This window comes from Electrophorus electricus, chromosome 14 (genome assembly GCF_013358815.1).
Source record: "Electrophorus electricus isolate fEleEle1 chromosome 14, fEleEle1.pri, whole genome shotgun sequence".
NCBI lineage: Eukaryota > Metazoa > Chordata > Actinopteri > Gymnotiformes > Gymnotidae > Electrophorus > Electrophorus electricus.
The window spans coordinates 10,681,568-10,708,931 of record NC_049548.1 but is presented as its reverse complement, the minus strand read 5'-3'; the positions used below and the strand labels follow the sequence as shown (position 1 = coordinate 10,708,931).

Here is a 27,364-nt window from a genome sequence, read left to right as displayed (position 1 = left end):
CCTGATGGCTGTGAGATCCAATTATAGTCTCTGGACAGCTCTGATGTGTGCTATCTGAAACACCCTTATCCTATTGACATCTGGCATCCAGACTAATGATGTCACTTCCTGGCATGCTAGGCCATCTGATTGTTACTAGGTCATTGATCAAAACGGACAACTACAAATAACCAGATATATGACAACAATTACATTACACGCTTCACACTTTCCCTCCATGAAATATTAATTATTTTAAAATGCCTATATTATTTTAGATGTTGCTCATGTGACAGATTCTTTCATGGCTGTAACAATACTTTATATCAGTTGAGCTCTTCTATTGAAAAGTAGGCCGTTGTTTAATTAATCAAATTGCCTAAGAGTACTGCCTGTTCCTGTGTCTGAGTGATGACTGATAGTTTGTCTGTGAGTCCAGACTCTTGCACTGGGTTTAAAGTCAATGTGTTTTTAGATGAGCTCTGTATCCATGTCTGTGAGTATAGATTCTGCTCACAGTCTCTGAGTCTTTATTATGTGTGTGAGTTTCTGCTCTGTGTGGCCTTGAGATTCTGCTGTCTGTAAACATCTCCTGTCAGTATATGTGTGCGTGTCTGTAAGTCTCTGCTGTCTGTGAACATCTCCTGTCAGTGTATATGTGCATCTGTGAGCCTCTGTTGTCTATCAATCTGTGCATCTGTGCTCTTCCTGCTGAGTCCACATTCTCTGCCTGTCCATCCTCATGTAGACCTCTGCCTCACAGCAGATGCTCTAGCGAGATTAACATACAGTCTGTCAGGGCTGGGTCAAAGCTGAACTCACCCCACCTCTCACATACACAGCACACACAACAATGTATATACATATGCACACTAGGAGCGGCCCACTCTCAAAGCTGTTTTGAGTGACCGGTTCCTTGATTTATAGTTATTGTTTTGATTGATGGCAATCCGATTTTAGCTCAGTACGTACTGAACAAATTCACCAAGTTAAGAGAATGCATATGCTTTATACGAGCAATTAGAAAGTACATGAAAAACCCTGAACTTTTTGGTATTGATTGAACGTCAATGACCTTTTTGGATGACTAGAATCATTATAATGCCATCCAAATGCTCAGTGCTTTGTTAATTAAGCACATACTCAAGGATGCTTACATATACAGTCCACAGTACCACTTAAGACCCTGGAGTCCCGAGCCATGATATCACTCTGGGCAACTTTCAATGAAAAAGGAACTCCTTGCAATAACCTGGTTTTACTCATAGGAAGTCTAGTCAAACCTGCCATATTTGCAGTATTACACAATGATGCAAACATTCTGTAAAATAGCCAATAAGCATGAGAAGGTTCTGTTAGAGATGACCTCACAGGAAATGAATACATACTGGAATTCAATTGGGTGACTATTAAAAGTATTAAATTCACACTTCCTCCTAAGCAGCCAGTGCTGGTAATCTCTAGAGGCTGACACCAGGGCTCCATCTGCCTCAGTGCTGCACACCCAGAACGGTGTCACAGAAAAACCTGATAGGTGCGTGGCAGTAGCAGGTGATATAGAGGTGTCACACCAAGTCTCTGCTGAACGTGAGCTGCAGACCCATGTCATTGCGAGGCACCTTAAACGGATTACTGACATGATATCTGACATGTATACTAGGTGAACTGTTTAATGTCATGTGGGTGGGGAAACTGAGAAATCCACATTCCTCTTCATGGTGGGCACTTTAATGGTACTGCCTGGTGCTGGGTGGCACTGCCATCAAAATCATGCTAGTAAGAACTTTCTTGTCAAGTCTGTGTCTAATCCACATATGCATTGCTTAATAGAACTCTAATAGAAAATAGCAGTATATAGACAAGCCACTTAAACTTAATTATCCGGAACAGTATTGCTCTTGAAACACATACAAAATTTATGCTATTCCTGCACTTTGACAGTGTTTGCTCAGTAGGCACAAGAACATTATTACAAAGTTTGTTTTCAGAAAGTGCAGGCAAGACCAAATTTTATATATCTGACCAGACACTTTCATGTTATTTTTGTCAACGATTCAACGTCCTTTTAAGCTTGGTCTGATTTTACTGGTCCTCTAGAAGGAACGTTTAAGTGAGATACAAGACAACGAAATCACTGTGTGAAGACATAGGCTAGTTGGGTTAATGCCTAGGACAGTTCTCCACAAAACGCACAAACTGGTATACATGTTATCCACATGCTCTTTCAAATCCTTTCTTGTATCAGCCTACACTTACACACTGAATATCTTTTACTGAAAGCCTGTAGGACGAAACTGAATCTTACCAACTCGAAAATAATTTAATAATTAAAGACTAACGTTCACAACTGCCTCCAACTCTAATTTGTGTTCGATTTTTTTTTGTCCGGTAGCCATACCACTTCTAGAATGGAACTTGTTAGTTAAATGACTTTGTTTGTAAAGTATGTATAAAAAATTCAATAAATTGTTTACCTAATTTTATATACATTATTCATTATTCAATTATATTACTATGTAATCTCTTTTTAGTTTTGATATTTAATATATTTTGTCAATTTAATTTCTTCACAAACTCTTTCTCCCCCTCCCCCCCATTGGCTTGGAAAATGGTTTGGCCGAGCGTGAAGCGACCGGTGCGTAATAGCGCGTTGAGTCGCGTTCGGCGCTCACTACATAGAGAAGACCATCCCCGTGTGCCGCAGCCAACACGGGGGGGCCGGAGTCATGCACCAGTGAAAAAGCGGAGCACAGTCGCGTTTTTACGAGGACTGAAGATGCATTGACAAAGTTAGTTTACAAACATATTTACTTCTGATTTAGTCAGCTATTCATTCAGCTTGAAAAGTTGTTTGGTTCTCGTGAGTAACTTACTTCCAATTACGACACATGCAACTTGTTGATTACCAGACTAAGTTATTCCATATTCACATATTCATAGTCAGCCACCACAATGTTTGTTCCAACAAGTAAATATGAAATGGTTGTGCATCGTGCCAGTGTCTGTGTGCTGTAGCTCATAACTTTGTTACTCTTTTTATCACAGAGTATCTTTATTTAGCAGTAGCATCTGGCTAAGGAAACGGCTATGAGCTGGTAAGCTAGCGAAGTTAGCTATTGTTTGTTCAGGCATGTTTAGGAGCTTATAAAGCCACCTGTCTGTACAGTAACAAAGGTTCATGACTTAGAACAAAGTATACTTAAAATACTTTTGATGCTTATTACTTTAAATATTGGTGTTAAATGTTATTAGCAGTTTAGTATAACAGCTAGTAGGTTGTTATTTGCTACAAATTACTGAACAAGAGGACTTACATACTTGCTATTAACCAAATTAACCATTCGTTTTATTTACTACAGACATGTTAGCCTAGACGTTTTTGTAGTTCTTATTCAATTTTAAGAAGGATGAAGTTTTGGTAGAAGTTTAGGTTAATATGTTTGCCATGGAGGAACAATGCATCAAGAATGCAGAGCATGCTAGGCACCACGTTTCTAAAGAGATGTTCTGGCTACATAACGTCCGACATCAGCTACGCACATTAATCGTTGGTGGACTGGAGATGAGTGAGGAATCTTATAAGCCGTTAGAGGGCAGTTATAACGACTACACGAACATGCCATGGGTGCTGGGCATGCCATGCATACATAGCAATGGAGTCTTTCAGCTTTTTCAAATTCTACAACAGCCTCCCCCTCCACTCTTTGGCCCGGAAAGCATGGACCTCAATTGCAAATTTGTAAATAAATTAACTTTCACATTTGACATCATATTCCAGAGTTTGGAATATTTAGTTATTTAGTTATTAAATGGTTATTACAATAGACTTTTTATTGCATATACCGTTGCTTTGTTTTTGGTATTTTTAGCTATATCTTACTGTGTTGACTTTGCAAAGCATGGTCTCATGTACTTTTCAGACACATGCTAAACTCCTACACAGTGAACAAAATGTACACTTGTTTCATTCTAACTCTCAGCATATTTGTACAGATAGCAATGGGTTATTACAAAGTAAGTGATCAAAGTAATATCTCCCTTTTTGATACGAGACATATTAGTCATCTTCCTTAGCATGTTTTTGAATCAAAGGATACACAGTATTATGAAGTTCCTCCATGTCCTATGAGTAGAAGTCTTAAGTGCTCTAGCATGTTACTACACAAATGGCTGATTGGCTGTTATGCTGCTTAGTGCTGGTGAGGAGGGTGTGAACTTCCATTTTTGTTTTTAAGGTCCTACTGAGTCATGAATGGCAAATGCCATAGAAACCATTTGAACCTTCTTCTTCTTTATAAGCCATCATTTGTTATTTATTGTTTGGTTGAGTTAAGGATACATATGCAAAATCTTTGGGTAGAGGTTTGTGTAGGTCTAAACCAGGTGGTTCCTTTTGTGGCTTTTTGAAAGACAGCTGTTCTAAACTTACTTCATATTGAAATCACTCAATCAAATGGGAAGAGTTTGTTTCTGTTTGAGTTTCTCATTGGCGCTGACTGAATATGCTGTCAGACTTTTGCTGTCTTAAGCAATCATATTCTGCTGTGTTGGTCTACATTTTCGGTGTCTCAGACTTACTTTTACTTCCAAAATGCTGGTAAGGAGGTAGTAGGTAAGGGTGGCATCAAAAGCTTTGCCTGTTCTGGCCAAAATACTTTTGAGTAAAATTAGCAGAATTCATGCTGTTCTATAACCCTGCTTTTGACTTGGTATTGTTTTGTTATTATTTTTGCTCTTGAGGGTATTTCACCAAATATTATCCTGGTTCAAAACCTTGGTCATTCTTGTTGGAGTGTACATTTTCTGCAAAGCTCATTGACTTCCTTCCTTTTGCTAGGGCATTTTGTAGAAATAGTTTGAGGGAGTGTTTGTGGTGGTTGGGCGTAACTGGTAAAAGGCCTAATTTCTTAAAAGGTAGGAGCCAGAAGAGAGAGAGCACCCAGAACAGGTTTGCCATCAGGTAACTGCTTTTTTTGAAATATAAGATAATAAAATTTTCCCTATTGTCACAAAGATGGGCGACCTCAACATGGTCGTTAAGAAATTATTTTTCACAATCAATGTTTACCCCTCCTCGCATCAGTGATTTTACTTTTGGATTTTCTTCTCTACAGAAAAGTTATTTTGAGTATTGTATGTTTGCAAACTGCTTTAGATTTAGATTGGATCTATTTTAAAGTTTGGATCAGGTTTGGATATTCTAAATCCGTTTGATAGTGTCTGACTGCAAAATTCAAGTTCCTTATTCAGTATCCACGTCACAGTGAGTAAACTTAGCCTGGGACAGGTCCTAGCCATTTCAAACTGTAGCGTTTCATTCTTTAAAAAAATAAAACATCCAGCTGATCTTAGATCAGTGCTCTTAGCAAGAGACATCTTGGCTGCCTCCCCTATCTTTAACACACACATTCTGCATTTTTATGATGTGAAAAAACATACAAAGTAAGCTATCAGGAATTCATATATGGATGGGCATGATCTTATTATGAAACAGATATACTGTAAGGGCCTTTGTACTTTGGATGTTCTTGGTGACCCTGTGCTACTACATATGTTTAATTGTTTTATAGAGGTCATTTGCCATTAACTAGGTCACTTAATCTGGTTTCTTCTACCCCACCCTGCGGTGAATGGAAGTTCCCATATTCAGTTACATGGTCAGCGAAGATTTTATTACCTCATTGCTGTGAGTTTAATCATCCACATCAACACGAGGAGAGACTTCTGCATTTTATGCACATTTGGAAGCTGAATGTTGCCACTGGTTTCAGAAGTATGAACATGCAGAAAAGGAAGTGCCATTTACTGTGTTCACAAATCTGCTCTCATCAATCTCATTAAAAAAATTAGAAGGCCCCAAGAGTATGGAAATAAGCCTATAAAAGACATAATGCACATGACATGTATTGGTAGTACACATCCTGCAAATATAAGGTATTACCAATTCAGTCTTTCCATACTTATTTAAAACAGTATTAAGATAAATCTAGGGATTAAAAGTCCCAATTGTTTAATGAATTTGCCTCTTTGGTTTTACAGAGTGAATATAACCCTAGACAGGTGACACTTGCTAAGCCTTTGATGCTTTTGTTTTAAATTCACAGTATGTTTGGGTTTACAAGGCATGTCTGACATTACCCAGCATGCAGTTGAAACTCTGAACATTTATTGTTTTAATTCTGTTAATGACTGATGAAACTGACTGGTAGTAACCCTGCTGACACTATGGTGGTTTGGTTTGCCAGTTTTATACTTAGCATAAAAATGTTTACTATAAAGTATTCTTTACATTTCAATGTTGATGGAAAAAAATCGTATTGCATCATTGTCTCTCTCTGCTTCTCTTTCTATCTCTCTCTCTCTGATGATCTCTCTCTCTGTCTCTTTTTATCTTTCTGAAGATCTCTCCTCTTCATGCAGATGCTTCTTATTTCCTAGTAACGATTTAACAGCCCAAGCTGTGTTAGCACTGGTAGTTTCCAGATGGATCTATACTATACAAGAAAGGACTATGGTACACACACTGAAGAGGGTTTTTCTTACACCACCGTGTTTGCAATGGGCTCTAGACACAAATGCATTTTCTCCAGGCACAGGTATGTGGTATGCCAGATTGGGGTATTGCATTAAATGGCATGTCCTCTCCAAAGAAAAGGGAGTCTCTGTCACTCCTTCATTTAAGCTGCACAGACCTGCAGGGCTTTTGTGTTTATGGAAAGTGGTTGGGGCAGCTGTGTGCTTATGAACCTGTGGCTGAGTGCCTCGTTCCCCTCCATGTTTCTCGCTTCTTTGCCCCGGGTATTGTGCAAGCTGAACCAAATCAGTTTGGCACATGTGCCGCTGGCTGCATTCACACACAGCCACGCTCAGCAGACTGACGTGAACACATGCATGCTTGTTGCCAGTTTGGCACACTTCTTTGTCAATGAGCATGTAAAGTTTTCTTTAAAAAAAAAAGAAAGGTTTCTTGGGCTGATGCCTTTGTGGATATTCCATTGGATTTAAGGATTCATTTCACACATTTTGAAATGTCATGATCACAGCTGATCTCCTACAGGCACCATTTCCCCATGGTGCAGAGTTTTTGGTTTGGCTTGAGCCAGGCTGGGAATGTGCAACTTTGAGAGCACAGCTATGACTAACTGATTGGCTGCATCCTCAAGGGCACTGAAACCCTGGCCCTGAACAACTAAACTCACCCATTGAGTTGAATGAGACACCACAAGCCCCCTTTACTTTTTTTTTTTGGGGGGGGGGGGGGGGGGGGGGGGCTAAAAAGTTTTTTTGATGGATTTCTGGTTGATGTGAGACACAAGTTGTGTGATTATGATGAGTAATGCTACATGATACACCATTATGACTTTTATTTTATTATGTATTAAATTTCAACATATTATTTGCCTTAATTCTCACCACACCTACAGTCATGCTCCATTAGTCACCTTTAACTCTCAGCACAGATGCAGTATCGCTATCTCCTCATGCAATCTGCTCATCTGACCTTGGGCGAAAAAACTGCTGAGACAGTGACAAAACAGACTATCAACTATATTCCTCTATCTTTCCAAATGCAGTGTCACTTTCTGAACCTAATTATTCCCCTCATCCTATAGCTCAAGCAAATTGCATGAAAAAGAAAACAACAAACACACTTAGCCTGTGAAACTGAACCATTTAGGAATGTGAAACGGGTCTTGCGTGAGTGATGTCACTGAGATGCGTCATGGCCTGGGGTGAGGCTTTTACAGAAGGTGGACTGAATGATGGGGTTCCTTTCATCGACTGTGGTGTTGTCCCAGGGCTGCGCTGGCCTGCCTGCTGCTGCTGGGTCTGGGTGCTGGACAGCCACTGAGCAACCTTTTGATTACTACTCCAGCACCTTAACTGCTGAATGACCCCTGCCCCACAGGGATTGAACTCTGAGAACTAAGGTTGGATCTGGTCTGGGATTTAGTTTTCAATGTATCTTTTTCCTTAATGTGTGTAACTAATACTTGGTTATACAATTTTTTTGCTGTATTTATCAGGCACATCAGTAAAAGTACTTTTATTGCACATAAGTTACATCAGGGTAAATTGAAAGTAATTACCTTGCACTGCTGGCAAAGAGAGTGTTCATGAGCTCTCAGGTGAACTGCATGCCTGCAAGTTAGAAAGGACTGAACATGTTTTCTTATTGTAGCTGTGACATTGGCAGAAATTAACCCATGAAAACCCCACTCCAAAGTTATAGCAGCTGTAGGTGCATACTGTCATTTCTGAGAGCATTTCAGTGCTTTGCTGCTGGCCTGGGGCACGTCACATGCCAGGCTGTGCAAACATCACCTCGCAGCTTTTGGGCTCAGCTGCGGTGGGGCCTTTTTCCCTTTGGCTTTACTTTCAGAGGTGCTAATTTTCAGGTTTACGTAAGGGATGAGTGTTGTCCAAAAATAACATGTTTGAAGGAATCAGGCCTATGGAGGAAACGTTTGGCCTCAAATGGCACTTCCACTGAGCTGTCATTTGTCACCACGGCTGTTGGTGCAATGTTTCTTGGGAGTGGTCCAGTGGCTCTCTCCAGCAATGCAAATGCCCTCGATGGGCCCAATCCTCACTGCTGTCCTCCAGCTGATAATGAAGCTGAGTTCACCGCTGAGAGACTGGAGATAACATGGAGTGCACTTGTAAGGGAAGCCAGCTGCTGAGTGACTGGCTACAGTTTTATCTACATTTATTTCCTTATTCCTGGTGCAGTTTGGGCTTGAGCATATTGGTCTGTGGGCATGGCATTATGGAAAGCCTGCCACCTCATTTGCTCCCCCTGGCATGAGCCCTTTTCCTGCACCAGGCTTGCTTTTCCCATGACAGCACTTTGGGCTCTTCCCTGCAAGGTGCCAGAAATGGCTTTTTTTGGGATTCCCTGGAACAATTGTAAAAAGGCGGTGTCCCTCTAGAACAAGCAGAATGTGGCTTGGGCTTTGTGTTTGTCGGAGCCTGTGGATTTCCACCCATGTCGTCCTGCGTATTGGGACAGCTTAGTGATGGTGCGTGACTTTCAGGTGTGCTTGCTCACAAAACAAAAGAGGAACACAAACGATTGGCTGGAGGCAAACCACCTGCTGCTCAGAGCTATTACTTTGAATCTCCGTATGGAAAACAGCATTGTCAGGATATGCATGGCCAATGAGAAAGGAAAATCTGCTCCCTGCTGCACCCTTTGAACAGACAGTCTCTCTATAGCCTGTAATGAGGAGCTGTCTTTGTCAGTGGTCCCCAATTTGCTGAAAAAAGAGCTCTGTAACTGAGAAGACTTTGTCACACCGATCAGTACCACACCTTATTTAGCTAATTCAGGTCCTAGCTGTTTCTTATTGCATATTATTCTTTGCTGTTTCTTATTGCTTCTCAGGAATTACTCGTAAATGTAACACATACATTTGAACTTAAAATATCAGTGATGTAGTTGTAGCAAAATGAAACATACAAAAATAAATACATTGTGTAGTAGGGTATGTGTGTAGTGTTATTGTGGGTCTTTATTACGTTAATTTAAACACCTGTGGTGTTTTCTTTCTGGGCCTTCTCTGTGCTGTTTGAAGGCCACAGTTCACAGAGTGAGGCCAGTGAAGGCCACGGTTCACAGAATGGTCCCTGTTTTGGTTTGGTTCAGTGGTCATCACTAGATTTGGAATGTTCTGGTGCACCATGACTAGAGAGGAAATGTGATGGCTGCTGGACATTAAAAAAGACATCACTTTTTGATCAGAGCAAAGGGTCTAAACCAAGTCCTTCTGGTCATGTGCATGTGATATCAGCAGCATCCCTACCTTGGTAGATGTAAGTGAATCTGAGTGCTTCTCTCCATGAAAGTTTTCCCTTCCACCATGTGTAAAGCTTGCTGAAGCTGTTTCAAATGGGGCAAATACTGCGCTGGCTGTTGACACTGTGAACGTTGATATCCAGTCATCTCTGTTCTATTTGAGAGCTTTTACTGGACTCATAGGGCATGTTTAGAGACAAATATATTAGCAATTGTTATCCTAAGATGTAGGCTCAGTAAGAACCTATGTTCTTTTGCTGGTCTTTACTCACCACTGCTGTGTACTTTTTCAGTGGGCTGTGGATTTAAATAGACAAAATTTTGTTGTTTGAACCCAAAACCAAAAAGCCAATCACACACACAAACACACACACACACACACACACACACACACACACACACACACACACACACACAAATACAGGGCCAACATGGGGATAGAAATATAATCAGAAAGGCAGCTGACATTTCTGGAAATAGCCAAGTGAAATAAGCGATTGTTAGAGAGTTAAATGTACATATGGCTCCAATCGGCTGGTTTAAGGTACAAGGCGAGCCACTTTAAGCTAAGGAAAGGCTGAGTGTTTTGATAACCACAGGGTCACTCCTATTCTCAGTTTGTCTTCTGCAGCAGATTACACTACTTTGCCTTAACGTCTACATGTCAGCTTGTAGGCCTCATTGATCTAAGGCTGGGTTCCGTCAGAAAACACAGTCTTACCAGACTACAAGCTTTCCTGTCCTATTCAGGGGTTTTAGGTTTGGTTTTGACATCTTCAGGTAGTATGTCCATTATGATCATGGTTGGTATTCATATATGTGAGAGGAGATATTTTTACTTAGTAACATGCACCGAGCAGCCAAGTCTGGCATTCTTTGCCAATTAATAGATGACAGGCTGAAGGACTGAATCATGTTCAAGATGTGCACTTATTTGTCATGTCATACATTTCAACAGAGCCAATTACAAATGATCCCAAAGCATTTAATTTGATTTGGTTATTTATTTTTTTAAGAAGTTGCTCTTAATAGGAAACTACAGGCTTGGTTGCATTTAGATGCAGTTTCTGACTACACCCTGTAATGCTGTTTAAGGTGGTGTGGGTTTGCGAATGCTAATCCGTCTCTCCATTGTGTCTGCAGGGTCAAGAAGGGCAATCGAGCAACATTCCAGAAGTAACAGGGGGCCTAGCTGTGGAGGGACGTGTAATCAGATCAGCTTGTGCTGTGCCTGAAGATGAACCCTCCTAGACCTCCCATGTACTCGAATGGGTTGTGGCAAAGATGTGTGTTGCCATGGTGATTATTCACACTAAAACACTGGAAAAGAAGGGTGTTGATGATGTAACCTCCAAAGAGTCAACCTTGGAGCTGGTAAGACTGTGTGGGGTGGGGGGTGGGGGGCGGGGGCAGTAATTGCTTAACTGCTTAAATCATGATTGATTATTTATGCAATGAGCCAGTGCCACATCTGACAGCTTCCCCATGTTGTGGGTTGTCATGGAATCCAACTTACTGTCAGTACTAGCTAGCTCTATGAATAAGGTACATTTCCCAGAATTAGTAGAAGTGATAACAAATAATTGCTTTCAAGTTTACAGAATAAAGCTAATGGAGTTTCTATACATTCAGCTAGCTGGAAAACCACGGACATTATTGTTCCATGTTGGAGGAAGTGTTTTGAAAATCCTTTACATTATGTCCTCATCATCACGCATTTGGCACAAGGCATGTATTTGTAGTGATCTGGTGTGACTTTGCTGAAAACGTTGAAAATGTTAACATCTGGGTATGTCTTTACTGGTTCACTTTTGTTAGTCAGGGTAGGCAGGGCTAATCCAACTCATTTGTCTACTTAAAAATCTGCATTTTGAACATGTAGAATAAGATATCACCCCCAGTAATGCAAGTTAAGCCTTTCTGCTTTGCACTAAATGAGCTGAAGTCCTCCCAGAAACCCCAGTGCAACTTGGGCCAAGGTGCATCTCTTCGTCCAAAGACTACAACTCGACCCCAAGACACAGCAAGCATCCCTGCTAGCTGGCGTCAGCTTCCACTGCACCAGTTTACACAGGCTGACATATGACTGTGGTTTACATGACCCCGTCTTCGTTGGCTATGTGCTTGTCAGAACATGGGGGGTGGGCGGGAGGCTGGGTTTCCTGTCTCATTGTACAGAGAATTAGGGTTGGTTTGCTGCTGCTTGTTGCTTCTAGCCGGGTACACTGTCCCATATACTGATGCATCTTATTGCATGGTTGTGTGTTTTTACAGCATAAACCATCAGCCATGAGCCAGGGAACAGCTCTCTTCTCCTGTGGAATCATGGGTAAGTGTGGATCTTTTTTTTGTGTGTGTGTGTGTTTTTCTTCCCCCCCCCCACTCTTTAGGAACTCTCTTTAGGGTACATGTACCTTCTCTCGAGCTCTGCTGTTTGCCTTTTCTGCCTACTAACTCTGTGCTGCTCACTCAGTGCTACTCACTCTGTGTTGTGTGCATCTTTGCCCAGCACCCATTATAGTGCTTAAGTGAACATTTGGCAGCTTATGCTGCTGAGCCCGTCAGATGGGGGTCAGTGGAGTGGTCTGATGAACATGTTCTCAAATCTTTTAACCCTAAAAGAGTGTAACAGAAGGGGACTGTGCTATTCACCTCCCTGAACACCTGGCCTGCTCCCATCCAGATCAGACACCGAATGCTGCTTTACTTAGGCGCTGGGAGATCACAGGCGCTCCATTTCTAACACATGCGCCTGAGGTTGAAACCTACTTTAGTGCAACATATGTGGAAGTTGTTGGCTTAGTTTTGTTAGCCTATCTACTACTGCATACAGGGCCTCCCAGGCCCCTGGCTAGTTTTTTTTCTACATTTGGTGAAAAATATCTCCAAAATATCCCATAATAAATGCAGAGGTAGGACAATAATAGCTCTACTCTTTGGATTGAATAAACAAATACATGCTTGTGTCCCAAAATTGAATAAATGGGGTTTTGTGCTAGCATTAGCCTGGCACAGGATTACCAGTGCTGGCAAATAACACGATGCCCACAATAGCATGTGCTGGTGAGGGTGTCTTTTGTTTGCCCCCCTTCCCTGTGACAGGGGCATTGTTGTTGACTTCTGAAAAATCCCCTCGCCACGTTTCCAGAGTCATGTAGCTGTTGCAACTGAGGTCAAGTGCCCACTATTCTCGCTCCGCTTTAGATGCAGGCACTCCTCCAGGAAACAGCAGCCAAGTCAAGGCTAGAGTGAGAGGAGCCACAGATGGGCCATTCCACCTGACGCTCACTCACTCTGGTGAGGGTGCAGGGAGGCGCGATGAGGAATTTCCTTGTCTTCGTTAAGCCCGGAACGATCTGGTGTCTTTTAAATCAACAGCCCCCAGTTTCTTGTCGCTGAACCCTGATCTAGATAACAAGGTGTCTGTCCTCTGAAAGTCATTGCAGTATAAAAAGCAGATGTTTTTTTTGGGGGTGGGGGGTGGGGGGTGGGACTGGGAAGAGTCAGACCTGGGGTCAGGAGAGTGTTTGTTCTTCACTCTCCTCATGGTGGATATCCATTTTCCAGGTGCAAGAGATACTGCAACATAAATGCTCCTAATGTGTTAAGGAAAAAAACAAAACATGTATGCAGTACTACAGTGGAATTCTACACTGTTGTGGCTAGAGCTCATGTGCTCAGCTGATGATGTGTGTGTGCCATGATACAGCTCTTGCTACCCCCACCCCCTGGTCCTGGCAACCAGCCTCCAGTCAAGCACTGCAATTCCTGGCAGGCCTAGTTTTCACTCTCAGAGGCTGCCTGGAATGGCTGGCTAGAGGCTCTTCTTCTTTCACCCTAGACTCTCTCTCTTGTTTTGCCGCACTGATCTCAAGCCTTCTTGAAAGAGTGCTATAACACTACAGAACGGAAGACCTAGTGTGTTACCCTGGGTACCAACATTCCAGCATTCTAAGAGGAAAGAAAAATGTGTCAGTGTGCTAGTAAACCGTATGTTATATTAGTTTTTGCCTGGTAAGAAAGGGAGAGTGCTAGTTTTACTTGCAGCCATTAGTGGAAGTTAAATCTGATAGCTCAGAAGATAATTTAGCTCTGAGCTTGGGTTCAGACATGAAGATCTTATTATTTCAGGGTGTATTGTCTTGCAATAAATATCGGTAATGCATTTTGGATAATTATCAGTTATTGTGGAGGTAAATTGTAAATGTTGGCACAGAAGCAAAATGTGTTCGCTGTTCAACATGCATTCAAACAAAGTGAAACGCCATTCCATGCCCAAGCACGAGTGTTGATAATTGCAACACAAGCCAGGGCAAATATCTGTACATGCGCTGACTCCCAGGTGGCTAAAGCAAACATTGTACACAGTGCTCCAGCGTTCCTCCAGCCTTCCTCGCCCTGGCTCTGACTCACTCCATATTGTCTCTATTTCAGAGACGAGCCGTTGGTCGGACGTAGGCCGTGGCTGTGTGGTCCGCCCGCGGCCAGTTGGCACCAGCTTGGAGAGCCTGTGGGACGCGCTGCCCGGGGCGGGAGCAGCGGGCACCCTCAGCGGCCTGCTGCGGGACCTGAGCCTGAGCGAGACGCCCTCTGCAGGTGGTGCAGCACCACCCAGCAAACGGCAATGCCGCTCGCTCTCCTGCTCGGAAGAGCTGGCCGGCTGCCGATCTCCATGGCGACCACAGGGCTCGCGGGTGTGGACAACTGTGGAGAAGAGGCGGTGTCACAGTGGGGGCAGTGTGCAGCGTGGGGGAGCCTCCATCTTGTCAACATCTACCCTTGCACAGGGCAGTTTCTGCGGCATGCAGCGGAGCTCCAGCTTTAGCTTCCCCACCCGCGCTGACCTGATGGAGCTGCCAGCGTTTGCCCAGCACCAACCCTTCACCTCCTTCACTGCTGTGGTGTCCAGCTCGAGCTCCGACCCGCCCTGCCCTCTCTCCCTCTCACAGGAACAGATCAGTGCCCCTGATCCTGGTGGACGGTCCGAGACCAGTTCCCCTGACTCCACTCCAGAGCTGGACCGCAGGTCGGCAGGGCAGGGAGGCCTGGCTCGCAGCCGCTCCCAACCCTGTGTCCTCAACGACAAGAAGATTGGCATGAAGCGCCGCAGGCCTGCTGACACCCACAAACAGAGGCCCTCTCTCGACCTGGCCAAGATGACCCAGGTAGGTTGTAACTGTAAAAGAAAGCTGATATAAATGCAGTGTTTTAAAATCCAGTCCTCAAGGTGCATCAGGAAGTGTATAGTTTTTCTCTGTCCCAGCTCCCAACAGACCTGCACCAAGCCATGTAGAACATTTGAATAACTGATATGAATATGCTGGGAGCAAAAATGTGGATGCCTTTAGGACTGAGTTGAGAAGTACTATAGTAGTGACAGGAATGAGGTATGTATTATGCAACACGGGTTTGGCACAGTGGGTATGTTAATATTGTCTTTATTATTATTTTTAAAATTGTTATTCTCATAAATCAGTTTGATGGATGCAGCTGTCAAACTGATGAGCGGTATTAGAGGTGGTTTATATGTTAAGCCATAAGTATCCATTGACATTCTCATTGCTCTGCTTCTGCCTTCAAATCAGGAGATTGAAGTTTGTTTTTTTGTCTGCAGCGTGCTGTAAGTCCACTTCAGTTTAACAGACTTAACAAACATCGATTAGAAGTATTAAACACATCATCTCTGTTTAATGGGCGAAGTGTGGTGTACATCATACATGATAATTTCACCTCCTCACTCATTTTGAATCATTTGTTCATGTACATGCTCCATTGCAGTTAATAATCAGTTAACTCTCCAGTTAATAATACCTTTATTTTGACCTTTTTTAACTGATTACAAACTAAAAAAGTGCAATATAACTATTGCCAAATTAGATAATGTCTTGTGCCAAATAATGTCATGTGCATTAAAGAAACAAAACAGTCCATTGTGGAAATGACACCATATTTGAACGAACAGATTGAAAATTGGGTGAGGTTATGTCATTTAATATGAAAGTCAATCTTGCTGACATTAGAAGTATTGAGGAAAACAGGTGAATACAGCTGAAGCTATTTGTAGTCTTTGCAAAACAAAAAAAAGAAATGCCCTTGACGCTGACATTGAATCTCCACTCTCATAACAAGTGCATCCACACATGCCGTCAACACAGATATCTGTGCACAGATGTGTGCAGTTAGCATGGCAAGGCACATTGTCACTCTATTACTACATGCTCTAGAGAAACCAGACAAATTAAACATACTTGTTTTTTCTTTGAGAAATCTGTGGTAGATTAACGTAAAATTGTTTTGATAAAGACCATTTGTTTTTTCTTTTGTTCGTTTAACCATTCATTGATTCAGTGAATAACATTTTAATCTCATTGCATAACAAAGTTGAATGGACCATATTTAGAGTTTTTCTTGTGTTAATGGACAATATTTTGAGTCCTACTTGTGTTAATAGCATAGGAAGGTTAAAATTCACTGTAGCCTATTGGCCTGTCTTTTTTTTTGTCAATGGAACTCTTAAAACTAAGAAGTTATTACAAGAGGCATGTAATGTGGTCATGGTTACAGTGGTGCAAGAAGCATTTTTTCGGCTTTGGATTTCCATGTAAAACACTACATGCTCAGCATTTGACCTCCCATCACACCACGTGGGCGATTTGTCATGTGTCAGACATTGGCATCAGGTCACATGTGGTTCATCGTCTACATCCAATTATATTGGCTATCGCCCAGGCCTACTGTCCATACTTGATGGGTTGATAACTCGGGATGAGTCTCTGCACCACTGAACTAAAGCTGAGAGTTAGCATAGTTGACAGTTACCAGGGAACCGATATAATTAATAATGTCAGCTGGTTGACCTCTGCACCACGGTTTCCATATGTGTAGTGAAGGCACACACACGAGGGAGAGGATCCAACTGCTAGAGGTTTTATTTAGTTTACGGCTAAGGTAGGAACTGTAGGGAGAAGTAGTGTGGCTTGGAGCTTTCCAAGCTATTTAAGAGGAGTTAGGCAGGTAATCGTGGTCAGGTTGGTCCGAGCTCGAAAATGCGAGGCAGAGACCGGAAGGCATCCAGGGGTCAGGCAGGAGATGAGGTCTGTAACACAGGCAGGATTCGGAAACCAGGAAGACAAACATACATGGAAGTTTCGGTATGCAACACGAGAATGGCAATACTTCGCAAAGAGTGTGCGAGGGAGGGGAGCTTAAATAGGAGGGTAGTAATGGAGAGAATAGTCATCAGTTGTGTAATAAACACTCTGGCGAACCAGATCCAAGATGTCTGTGGGAAGAGGTAGGCGAGGCAGTGCTGGGAAGAGCGTGGTTCCTGGAGTTCATGAAAATATTCTCTTAGTAATCGAACGGTCATAAGTGCAATATACATTAGCTTTGCTGCTTCTGAGGTAGAAATTTTTCTCTTTTTTAGTGGCAGAATATCCTTGGCCCACAACCAGAATATAAACATTTGGTGCTACCTTTGTTAACCACAATGGCAAATCATTTTAAGCAGTCATTGAGTGGTCACCAGCTAAACATCTTGGCAGTGTAAAATCACTGTAGCACTCTATCATAATTTGAAGTTGAACAAAGAGAAGGACTAAAGTGATTGTTTTAAAGAAATCTAGGAAGTATAATTTGGGCTTTATGAATCATATTAATGCCTTTAGAGAGAAAATAATTTTAGATAAATTTAGATCAGACTAAATTTGATTTTCTCCATAAATAGTCACTTCTGGAGTAGTGGTATTAAGCTCTAGCAACAAAAATTCAACTCCAGCCCTGCATTTTGTAATCACTGGTAGTTAATTAGTGTCATAAATCATAGGTCGTTCAATGACAGTCTGGGGATCCAGTTTTCCATCAGTCAGGTATGATGATAAAATGGCCAGACTGTTCCACTAACTATTGTTTTGAGATGTAGAGTGGAAGCCCGGTGGACTAGAGAAGGGTAGTTTAGAAACAGGGGAAGCAGATGGCACATCTGGACAATGCTGTATGTCAGTAGGATGACCCTGTCCTGGCAACATATGCTCCTGCTGTATCCACTCGCATGCACCAAATCACACATTACAAAGGGCTTGGAAATGGACATTGTGCCACAGCTGAAGCCTTACAAAATGCAAGAAAGAAAGTAAGAGAAACATTGGAATGGACAAACTATACATATCCACTCAACTGGTGTTAAATAAATATTTTGTGACAACTGAGTAGACTAATTTTATTGACAAATGTTGGTCGACCCTATTTTTGGAATGGATGGATTTATTTTAGTTAAGTTGCTGTTTATGTAAAGCAAATTAAATATCAATGGCAGATTTAGGTTCTTTGTTCAGATTTTGGTAAACTGTCAGAACTTGGAGCAGTCTGACTCTTAAATGCAAGATTGCAGACAAAGTGTTTTATTTGCATGCTTTTGTGTTTAACTTACAACATGACACACAGCGATCAGTTTTCAGTTACAGTCATGAACTACACCACTTCTTGAAAGTCTAGTTTATAATTTAACTTTTGCATTCTAGCTGAAAAACTCTGAGATCTGAAATTATATCTGAAAGTCGTTGCTCTGACCTGTATATTGTCATTGCATGGAACATGAAAACGCGTTGCATTTGACCATAATGTTGACTGTGACTACACTTCTGCCTGTGTTTTTGACCTAGAGGAGCTCATGTACACTGTGCTTGCCTGCAAACAGTTGCTTTATTCCTGCTGTAAAGCGGAGGTGATTTATATGTTAAGCATCTGCCCCAGGAATGCTCATGTGCCAGCGCAGAAGGGAAAGACTGTTGAGCAGGCCAAAGTCAGCCCTTCAGTCAGGCTCATTACTGACACCTTGAAGTCAGCCCTTCAGTCAGGCTCATTACTGACACCTAGAAGCTCCCACTTGTTCCAGATCCTCACAAACCTGCCTTCACTCCTCTTCCTGTTTAGCAGTGAGTCTTTAGTGGCGCTGCCTGTGCCAGCTGAGGTGTTTGCTCCAGACTGCCTGATCTAGGCAGGTTCTGTAAAAACACGTCAGTAGAAGCAGAGGGAGAATTCCACGAATCGGATCCTGAATGACCGAGCACATTTTATTCCAGTAATGGGGGACTGGGTTTTTTGGTCCTGGTTTGCTTCTTTTGTTAAGGTCAGAAATTCCCAGTCCTTGTCCAAGTTTTATTTGTTTGTTTGTGTGTGTGTGTTTCCCTGTTTCCTGTTGTTAATTAGCTGCTGAGTAGAGTCAGGAGTAGGTGGAGGATGCTGCGGGTGGCACAATTCCATTACAGATCGGGATTCTTCAACATGGTGATTCTAGATCACCACGAACTGCAGTATTCAATCTCACTCAGATACTTGTGGTATTGAATTTCAGTACTCAGTTTTCAGTACTTTGAAACACTGTATGTAACGCATTTGGCAAACAAATATTGCATACTGCCAAACAAATATTACATATTACCAATTTTGCTTCTAGCCAGGAGACCTGGGAAGAAGAAAAAGTAAACTATGTGTATCAAACTCCAGGATTGGGATGTTTTGATCTTGATGACCTGTTGAGTTACAGTGCATCCGGAAGGTATTCACAGCGCTTCACTTTTTTCCACATTTTGTTGTTTCAGCCTTATTCCAAAATTGCTTAAATCCATTTTTCCCTCAAAATTCTACACCCCCATAATGCCCCATAATGGCAAAGTGATAAAAGTTTGTTTTTGCAAATGTATTAAAAATAAAAAAACCCAAAAAACACATGTACATAAGTATTCACAGCCTTTGCCATGACACTCAAAATTGAGCTGAGGTGCATCCTGTTTCCACTGATCATCCTTCAGTTGTTTCGACAACTTGACTGGAGTCCACCTGTGGTAAATCCAGTTGATTGGACATGATTTGGAAAGGCACACACCCGTCTATATAAGGTCCCATAGTTGACAGTACATGATGTCCAAGGAATTGCCTGTAGACCTCTCTCAGACAGGATGGTATTGAGGCAGAGATTGGGGGAAAGGGTACAGAAACATTTCTGCAGCATTGAAGGTCCCAATGAGCATAGTGGCCTCCATCATCCATAAATGGCAGAAGTTTGGAACCACTAGGACTCTTCCTAGAGCTGGCCGCCCAGCCAATCTGAGTGATCGGGGTAGAAGAGCCTAGAAGTCAGGGAGGTGACCACGAACCCAAGGGTCACCATGACAGAGCTTCAGCGTTGCTCTGTGGAGAGAGGAGAACCTTCCAGAAGGACAACCATTTCTGCAGCACTCCACTAATCAGGCCTGTATTGTAGAGTGGCCAGACGAAAGCCACTCCTCAGTAAAAGGCACAAGACAGCTCGCTTGGAGTTTACCAAAAGGCACCTGAAGGAATCTCGGAATATGAGAAACAAAATTCTCTGGTCTGATGAAACAAAGATTGAACTCTTTGGCCTGAATGCCATGCATCATGTCTGGAGGAAATCAGCTGGCCAATACCATCCCTACAGTGAAGCATGGTAGTGGCAGCAACATGCTGTGGGGTTGTTTTTCAGCAGCAGGAATTGGGAGACTAGTCAGCGTTGAGGGAAAGATGAATGTAGCAATGTACAAAGACATCCTTGCAGAAAACCTGCTCCAGAGCGCTATGGACCTCAGACTGGGGCAAAGGTTCATCTTCCAACAGGACAACGACTCTAAGCAAACATCTTAAGATAACAAAGGAGTGGCTTCGAGACAACTCTGTGAATGTTCTTGAGTGGCCCAGCCAGAGCCCAGATTTGAACCTAATTGAACATCTCTGGAGAGATCTGAAAATGGCTGTGCCCCGACTCTCCCCATCCAGCCTGATGGAGCTTGAGAGGTTCTGCAAAGAAGAATGGGAGAAACTGCCCAAAAATAGGTGTGCCAAGCTTGTAGCATCATACTCAAAAATACTTGAGGCTGTAATTGTTGCCAAAGGTGCTTTAACAAAGTATTGAGCAAAGGCTGTGAATACTTATGTACATGTGATTTATTTATTTATTTTTTAAAATAAATTTGCAAAAATTCCAAACAAACCTTTCACTTTGTAGATTGCGTGTAGAATTTTGAGGGAAAAAATGAATTTAATCCATTTTGGATAAGGCTGTAATATAACAAAATGTGGACAAAGTGAAGCGTTGTGAATACTTTCTGGATGCACTGTAAGTGTGTTGGTGGACGGTGGACTGATGAAGGGCCCTTGGCTTATGCTTGGCTCCAGGACTGATTTGACACACAGATGTTGGGGGGCTTGTGGTTTGTGATTTATATATTTTCATTAGAGTGAGGTCAGCCTGTGTGGCAGCACTCAGACTCTGTATAGCTAGTTTTATTAAAGTCATATTCACTTCAGTGTATGTGGGAACACAAGATATGCTTTGTGAAATTCTGACTTTAGGTGAATGGGTTTTTTTTTTGGTTTTTTTTTTTTGTGTGTGTGTGTGTGTGTAAGAGCTGTTGCACAGCTGCAGAGTGGATAATCTGTCAGTTTAATGGACAGATAATATGTCAGTTTAAATGACAGGTTTCTAACATGTGAGCAGTTGATCCATGTTGTTGAAGTGCCAGACCAGACTGTAAAAATGAATTGGTAAGTCAGTCAGAACTCTTGCACAATAGGTCAGCTCAAGTACCTATCAGTGCTGTGTTGGTTTTTTTTTTATGTGGAACAATTTGCTAGTATTTGTGTTGAGTGACTGAAGAGCAAACACCCCAAAATGTAGTGGAAATATTTGGCCCTGCTCTAATCTGGTGCTTAATATTACCCCTGCTGGGTGCTGCCGCATGGTGCTGATATGACATGTGTGTCATGGAAGTGATAACAAGAGAGTTTACCTGATTCAGGTAACTAAACATATCTGGAACGAACTTCCCTGTTTCGAGTTTACACCAGAACTGATAACCTCATCACTGTCTGGCAAGTTCTCCTAGGAATACACGCATGACTTCTCTTTCAAAAACATGGCATCAGCAAAAGTGTTTCCACTGCTGGGCCAGTGTGGTTTAACTTAAGTGAATATGACTCATACACACTCTCTATCGCGTGCGCACTCTCTCTCTCTCTCTCTCTCTCTCTCTCTCTCTCTCTCTCTCTCCCCCCACTTCTGATTACCTGTGTGTTTATGTTCCTGTTTCTCCTCATTGTTGATGGTTGAGTGTGTGGTTGAAATGTATTTCTGTTGGGGGTGGGGAAGACAGTGGGGAGGGATGCGTCAGGGTAAGGCTAGGTGCCTTTGTGTTTGCCCAAATACAATTTTGTTTTGATGAGTTCCAAGACAAAAACCCCCAGGAACCTAAATTGAATCTTAGTTCTCAGATTTTTAATGCTCTGAATTTTAGGTTAAGCGGTGGCCTGCTCAAACACCCCAGAACAGAACTTGCACATCTCTGGTTGATTGTGGATCTTGTGTTCTTTTTCTCCCAAGATTTGCCTTTCTTACACCAGACATACGGCTGATTCTTGGGTCCAAACAGTTACAGTTTAGATTTAGTTTCATCACTCCATAAAACTGTCTCCCAGAGTTCCACAGGGCTGTCTAAATTCAACTTGAGTTTTTATGTGCTTGGTTAAGAGTAGAGTGCTTTAAGTTGTCTCGCTCCTTGTAGTGTTCTTTTTAAAATGTTCAGACACTTTTTGTTCCTGCTTTCATCAAGTCAGTTTTTTCTCAGCTGTTCTGTTCAAATGATTGATTCCTCTTGGTGAAATCTTTCTCTTGCTGTACAAACTGTCTCTACAAACTGTGCCTGGGGTACCTTATTGTAGCCATTGCCTTTTTTGTTGTAATAAATTATTGTTTTAGCTTTCTTTTCTGTGCCATATTAGCTGCTGGGACTGAACAAATTCCTGAGAGAGATTTACATATGTATCACATAGCTCAAGTAAATGAAGTGCAAATTTAGAGTTCTCAGTGGCTATTGGTGTTTTAGTAGTCATTTCTGCATGTGTTTGAGGCCTCCATGTAGTTTGACAAGGGGCAGCCTTTATACTGTTGACAGCTATGTCATATTGATTTGAGGGAAATCCTGTGTTTCGGGATAATCTGATATACGATGGAGTAGGAGCTGGCAGCACTAAATCTCTGCTACATGTAACTCAAGGTCAAGACCCTGTACCACTGGATTCTCCAATGCTCTTTTTCCTACTGGGGTTTGGGTTTGTACTTGGGTTTATTACTACATTGTTTTTTACTAGTCCATAGTGTATTTTGTTGGCGGAAGACCAAGGTCATTACTGCATTTAAGCATATAGAGTTTCAACTTGTGCAGTTAGACTGCTTAATAGAGGAGAAAAATGGGCCAGCGTTTTAGCTGAAGCATGGCCTCAAACCCTGAAATCAAACCCTGACGTAAATGTCAGTGACACCACACTTCCGAAATGGATGGATTGATATTATTTAAGTTGCTGTTTATGTGACGTGAATGATCTAATAAAAAGGAATGGCAGGTTTAGGTTCTTTGGTCAGATTTTGGTAAACTCTCATGGCTAGAAGTCTAACTCAAATGTAACATTGCAAACTAATGCAACATTGCCATTGTCTAGGTTATCACGTGAAGGGATCAGTTTACAAATACAATCACTAACTACACATTTAGAATTCATCACTTCCTGAATGCCTGTAGTTTATAATTGAACTATTGTATTCTGATTGAAAAACTGTTTCTCATTAATGAGATCTGAAGGTCCTTGCTTATTCATTACACTGAAAAAGAAAACATGTTGGGGAGACCCTGTACCACTAGATTCTCTAATGCATTTTGCTGTGGTTGGGGTTTGTAGTTACTTGGAGAAAATGGCTTCATACGCTGAGATCAGGACCCGGAGCCAGACTGCGTTACGACCCAGATCCCGTTACTCAAATCTTTAGGTAGCATCTGAATATTAGGGTCAGGTGTGTTAGGACAGGGCAGTAGATCTAGAGTTGGTCATGCCTATACTGGACACATAGTTATACAGTAATTGAACATGTAAAACTTATAATAATAATTGGTTTTCTCTTGAAGTGCTGGTCACAATGTGGGATGTGTATTCACATATTCACATCTAAAGCCACGCCAGGTTCTGAGTCACATATCTAAAGCCAAGCCAGGTTCTGGGTCTTGCTACAACACAGCTTCAGCCACCAGTCTCGCCACTTAAAACTAGATCCAGCAGGACTGCTTCACACAACAGTGTTTTGGAACAACCATCATTAACACTTCTGGGGGTTGTATTCATTACAGATGACAAGAAATTATATGAAGCAGAACATATTCACATATAAGTGTTTCCAGCTATTGTAGAGGTTAAAACAGAAAAGCAGGTATATCTACTGCGACACCCCATCAGTGGGTACTAGAGTTTCAGTATATTGGTCTCAGCTGCGAGTGCATGTTTGTCAGAGTATGGAAGTCTAATTTCAAATGTAGGCTGATTTATTTTATTGCTTCTCTATATACAGATGTGAGACATTTCATTGTACTGGCTTTGCTGCCTGGTCACTATAGACACGCGGAAGTGTTTAGCCCCTCTCTGCTTTTAAACCAGAGTGCAGAGTCTGGAAATGACTGCACAGACAGACCCTGCGACTACCCACTAACTGAAACTAAAGTGATGTTTTCAACGGGTTTTTTGTTTTCCACAGCAGCAACACAGCAGGCTGTTCATTTGAATTGTGCAGCGGAAATGGCAAAACTGCTTTTCGCTTTCTGCTGTGTGGGACTTTTACAGTCACCAGCGTCTTTACTAGAAATGTCTAACTTGAAGCCACACACTTAGACAGCTGCATTAGACACACATCTTATATGTGTATTTTATAACTATACAATTACAGACTGCTGCCAGTTGGTTGGCATGCACAATTTGTCCATTCATTATTGACCACAAGGCCACCGCTGACCAGATGTTCTCTGTGGGGTGAGCCATGCTCAACAGAGCAGCTACACTAACATGGTACTACAGGATCTAATAGTATAATACAACAACTGTGGGGTATTTGTAATAAAGTGGCTTATGTGTGTGTGTGTGTCAGAGAGAGAGAGGGAGAGAGAGAGAGTGAGAGTGAGTGAGCGAGAGTGAGAGAAAGAGAGAGAGTATTTTTTAGAACTGTAGCCCGGAACCCCATTTTACCCTACATTCAGTATGACAGTATTAGTACTACGAGAGTATGACTCATAGAAAGGGTCTCATAGATTCTGTCTGTGTCTGTGAGAGAGGGAGTGTGTCAGAGGGGTGTCTGAGCTAAAGAGGTCAGCAGTTTCAAAATCCCATCCTGTGTGTGAGAGAGAGAGTACATGTAAGTTGCACTTATGAGTGGCATATGTGATGTCAGTCTCCAAATGCCAGTAACATGTCTCGTGGGAAACCCTTCACACATCATGTGTTGTACAACAAATTAGAACCCAGAGCAGGAGATTATTCTCCGCTTTATCCCTTTCTTTTCCAGAAGCGATACATCAATGACAGCAGCTGTTCTCTCATCCCAGCTGTTGAGTTTTTCCTCTCTGTGTCTGTCTCTTTCTCCTTCTCTCTTTAGACTGACCTCCACTCAGTTATGTGTGTACAGACTTGGGTGGTGTTGGGTGGGGGTCTGAGCTGTGGACTCTGCCCTGCTTTGTGTGTAAGAGTAGTATAGGAGAGCCTATTGCCCTAAGGACAAACAGGGCTTGATTTACAAACTAAATATTCTGTCTCTGTGGCAGCCAGGCCCATCGTAGCTAAAGAGCATGTGGATGTGGGTGTAGGTAGTGGCATGTTTTTTTCCTCTTGTGCTGAACAATTTGGGAAAAATCTTTCGATTTATCACTGGATCAGTTGTATAGTATAACTGATTATATAGCTACATTTTATCATTATATGCCTTCAATATATAAAAAAACACATTGGCAAATACTAAATCTAAAATGGTTTAAATTTGGCTTGCATTGTTTTGACTAAAATGATTTATGATTTTTATGATTGTGATTATTGGGTCATGTGAATGCTGCGATTCATCAAATCACCCACAGAACATCTAAGAACATCTGACATTGGTGCTCACAGTACACAGTAAATTATAATTTGTTAGAGGACTAATGTATTTGCATATTGCAGCCTTCTGGGATATCAGTGTTGCATTATGATAATGGTTAACAAATGGTATTGTGATTGGTGCAGTGTTTTTTTACACAAGTACACAGCACAAAGAAAGTCTTCCTTGTTATTCTTTTGTGCTCTCAAATATAATTAATTTGTTAGGCGATATAGTTGAAAATAAATTTTATACCTAAAATTATGCAAATTTTTAATTTATATATTATTTATTTCTTCTTTTTTGTCTCCCTACAGAATCAAAATTTCCAGAGTCTCAGCTGCCCTGGTTTTACTGGTGACAACTGCTGCCAGTCAGGCCATACCCCGCCCTCTTTCATAAGCCCCACCCACCAGAGCGGGATCCTCTCTTCTGCAAGTATCTACGTGGCAGAGCCTCAGCTCAGCCCCAAAGAGGACTCTTCTATCATTGACGATTTGGATGGTGACTTTCCCGGAGACTGGACGGCAGGGACGACCAATGGGAAGGACCGGGAGCTTCCGTGGGCAGGACTGTACGGGTTGAAGAGGGATGTGCTTGGTGGGGAACTTGATATAGAGCAAATTGAGAGAAATTGAGAGATGGTTGGAAGGGAATGTTGAACAGAATGGATAGGACTATAACTGGTTCCAAGACTCTTGAAGATAACTTCTCTCCTAGCATCCTCCTTATAATAGTGCTGGTCTCCTGGCAGCCCCAATGGTAAGTGTGTTCTATGTGGAGGTGCCACCATCTTGCTTATTTTCTCCCCATCTTATGCTTCTGGTGATTCGTGCTGATGGGGTGGGGGAGGAGTGGGGAAGTATTTTTTCAGAGATTTGTCACCGGACTCAGGAGAAATAAATGCTCGTGCAAGTGGACTTGTTGGGACACTAGAACGTCTCTGTCTTGTTGGGACATTAGAACGTTGAAGCTTGAAGCAGAGGGAATTCTGGGAGTTCTCTGAGAGAGTGTGATTGGTGTGCTGAGGCACTGCTGCATGCTCGGATTGGATGAAGGCGAGTTGATGATGGAGATTTTGTAGCCTTTTCTTTTACAGAGGAACCAGAGTGTGGAAAGTGCACCGTGCGTTCTTGAACCGTCCTGCATAGCCTTACTGCGTGTGCTGGATGAGGAGTGAGTGGGACTTCTGTTGGCATGTATGCACCGCTCATCCGATAAAGCACATCGCAGTACAGCAACGAGGAAGGAAAGGAAAAGAGAAAAGCTTTGAGAAACTCATGCTGTGGCTGTGGACTTACTGTTGATCTCGCACTGTCATAAAGTACACACATGAACACACACATACCCACAAGCTCACATACACACTTGTCAAAAGTGAAAAGCTTAATAGGGCTTCAGGTTTTAGCATTGAATGAGATATTCAGTTTCCCCTCTTCCCTTTTTTAAGCTAATAGAATGTAATTTCTCTTTTTATGATGTGTAACTACAAAAGCATTCTGAAATGTACTTATTTCTATATAAATAAACAGCGTTTAAAATGTGTTTGTAAAATGGCTACTGACTCAAATGTATAGCACCACGTTTTGACTAGGGAATTGAATTAAAGCTATCAATGGGGTTTTCCACCA

The 27,364-nt window shown here is 42.1% G+C and overlaps 1 protein-coding gene across 4 annotated transcripts; it reads left to right on the top strand.

Moving 5' to 3' along the window:
* Positions 1–2,647: 2,647 nt before the first annotated feature.
* Positions 2,648–27,364, top strand: fam53b (family with sequence similarity 53 member B). Of its 4 annotated transcripts, XM_027016798.2 has the most exons (7): positions 2,648–2,768; positions 3,025–3,074; positions 6,381–6,575; positions 10,922–11,152; positions 12,053–12,107; positions 14,213–14,943; positions 26,051–27,364. In XM_027016798.2, exons 4-7 carry the CDS (start codon positions 11,063–11,065, stop codon positions 26,369–26,371), a joined length of 1,197 nt encoding a protein of 398 aa, XP_026872599.2. In that variant the 5' UTR covers positions 2,648–2,768; positions 3,025–3,074; positions 6,381–6,575; positions 10,922–11,062; the 3' UTR covers positions 26,372–27,364. The 4 variants fall into 4 exon arrangements, with proteins under 4 accessions (XP_026872599.2, XP_026872601.2, XP_026872600.2 ...); XM_027016800.2 differs by lacking the exon at positions 6,381–6,575; XM_027016799.2 differs by lacking the exons at positions 3,025–3,074; positions 6,381–6,575.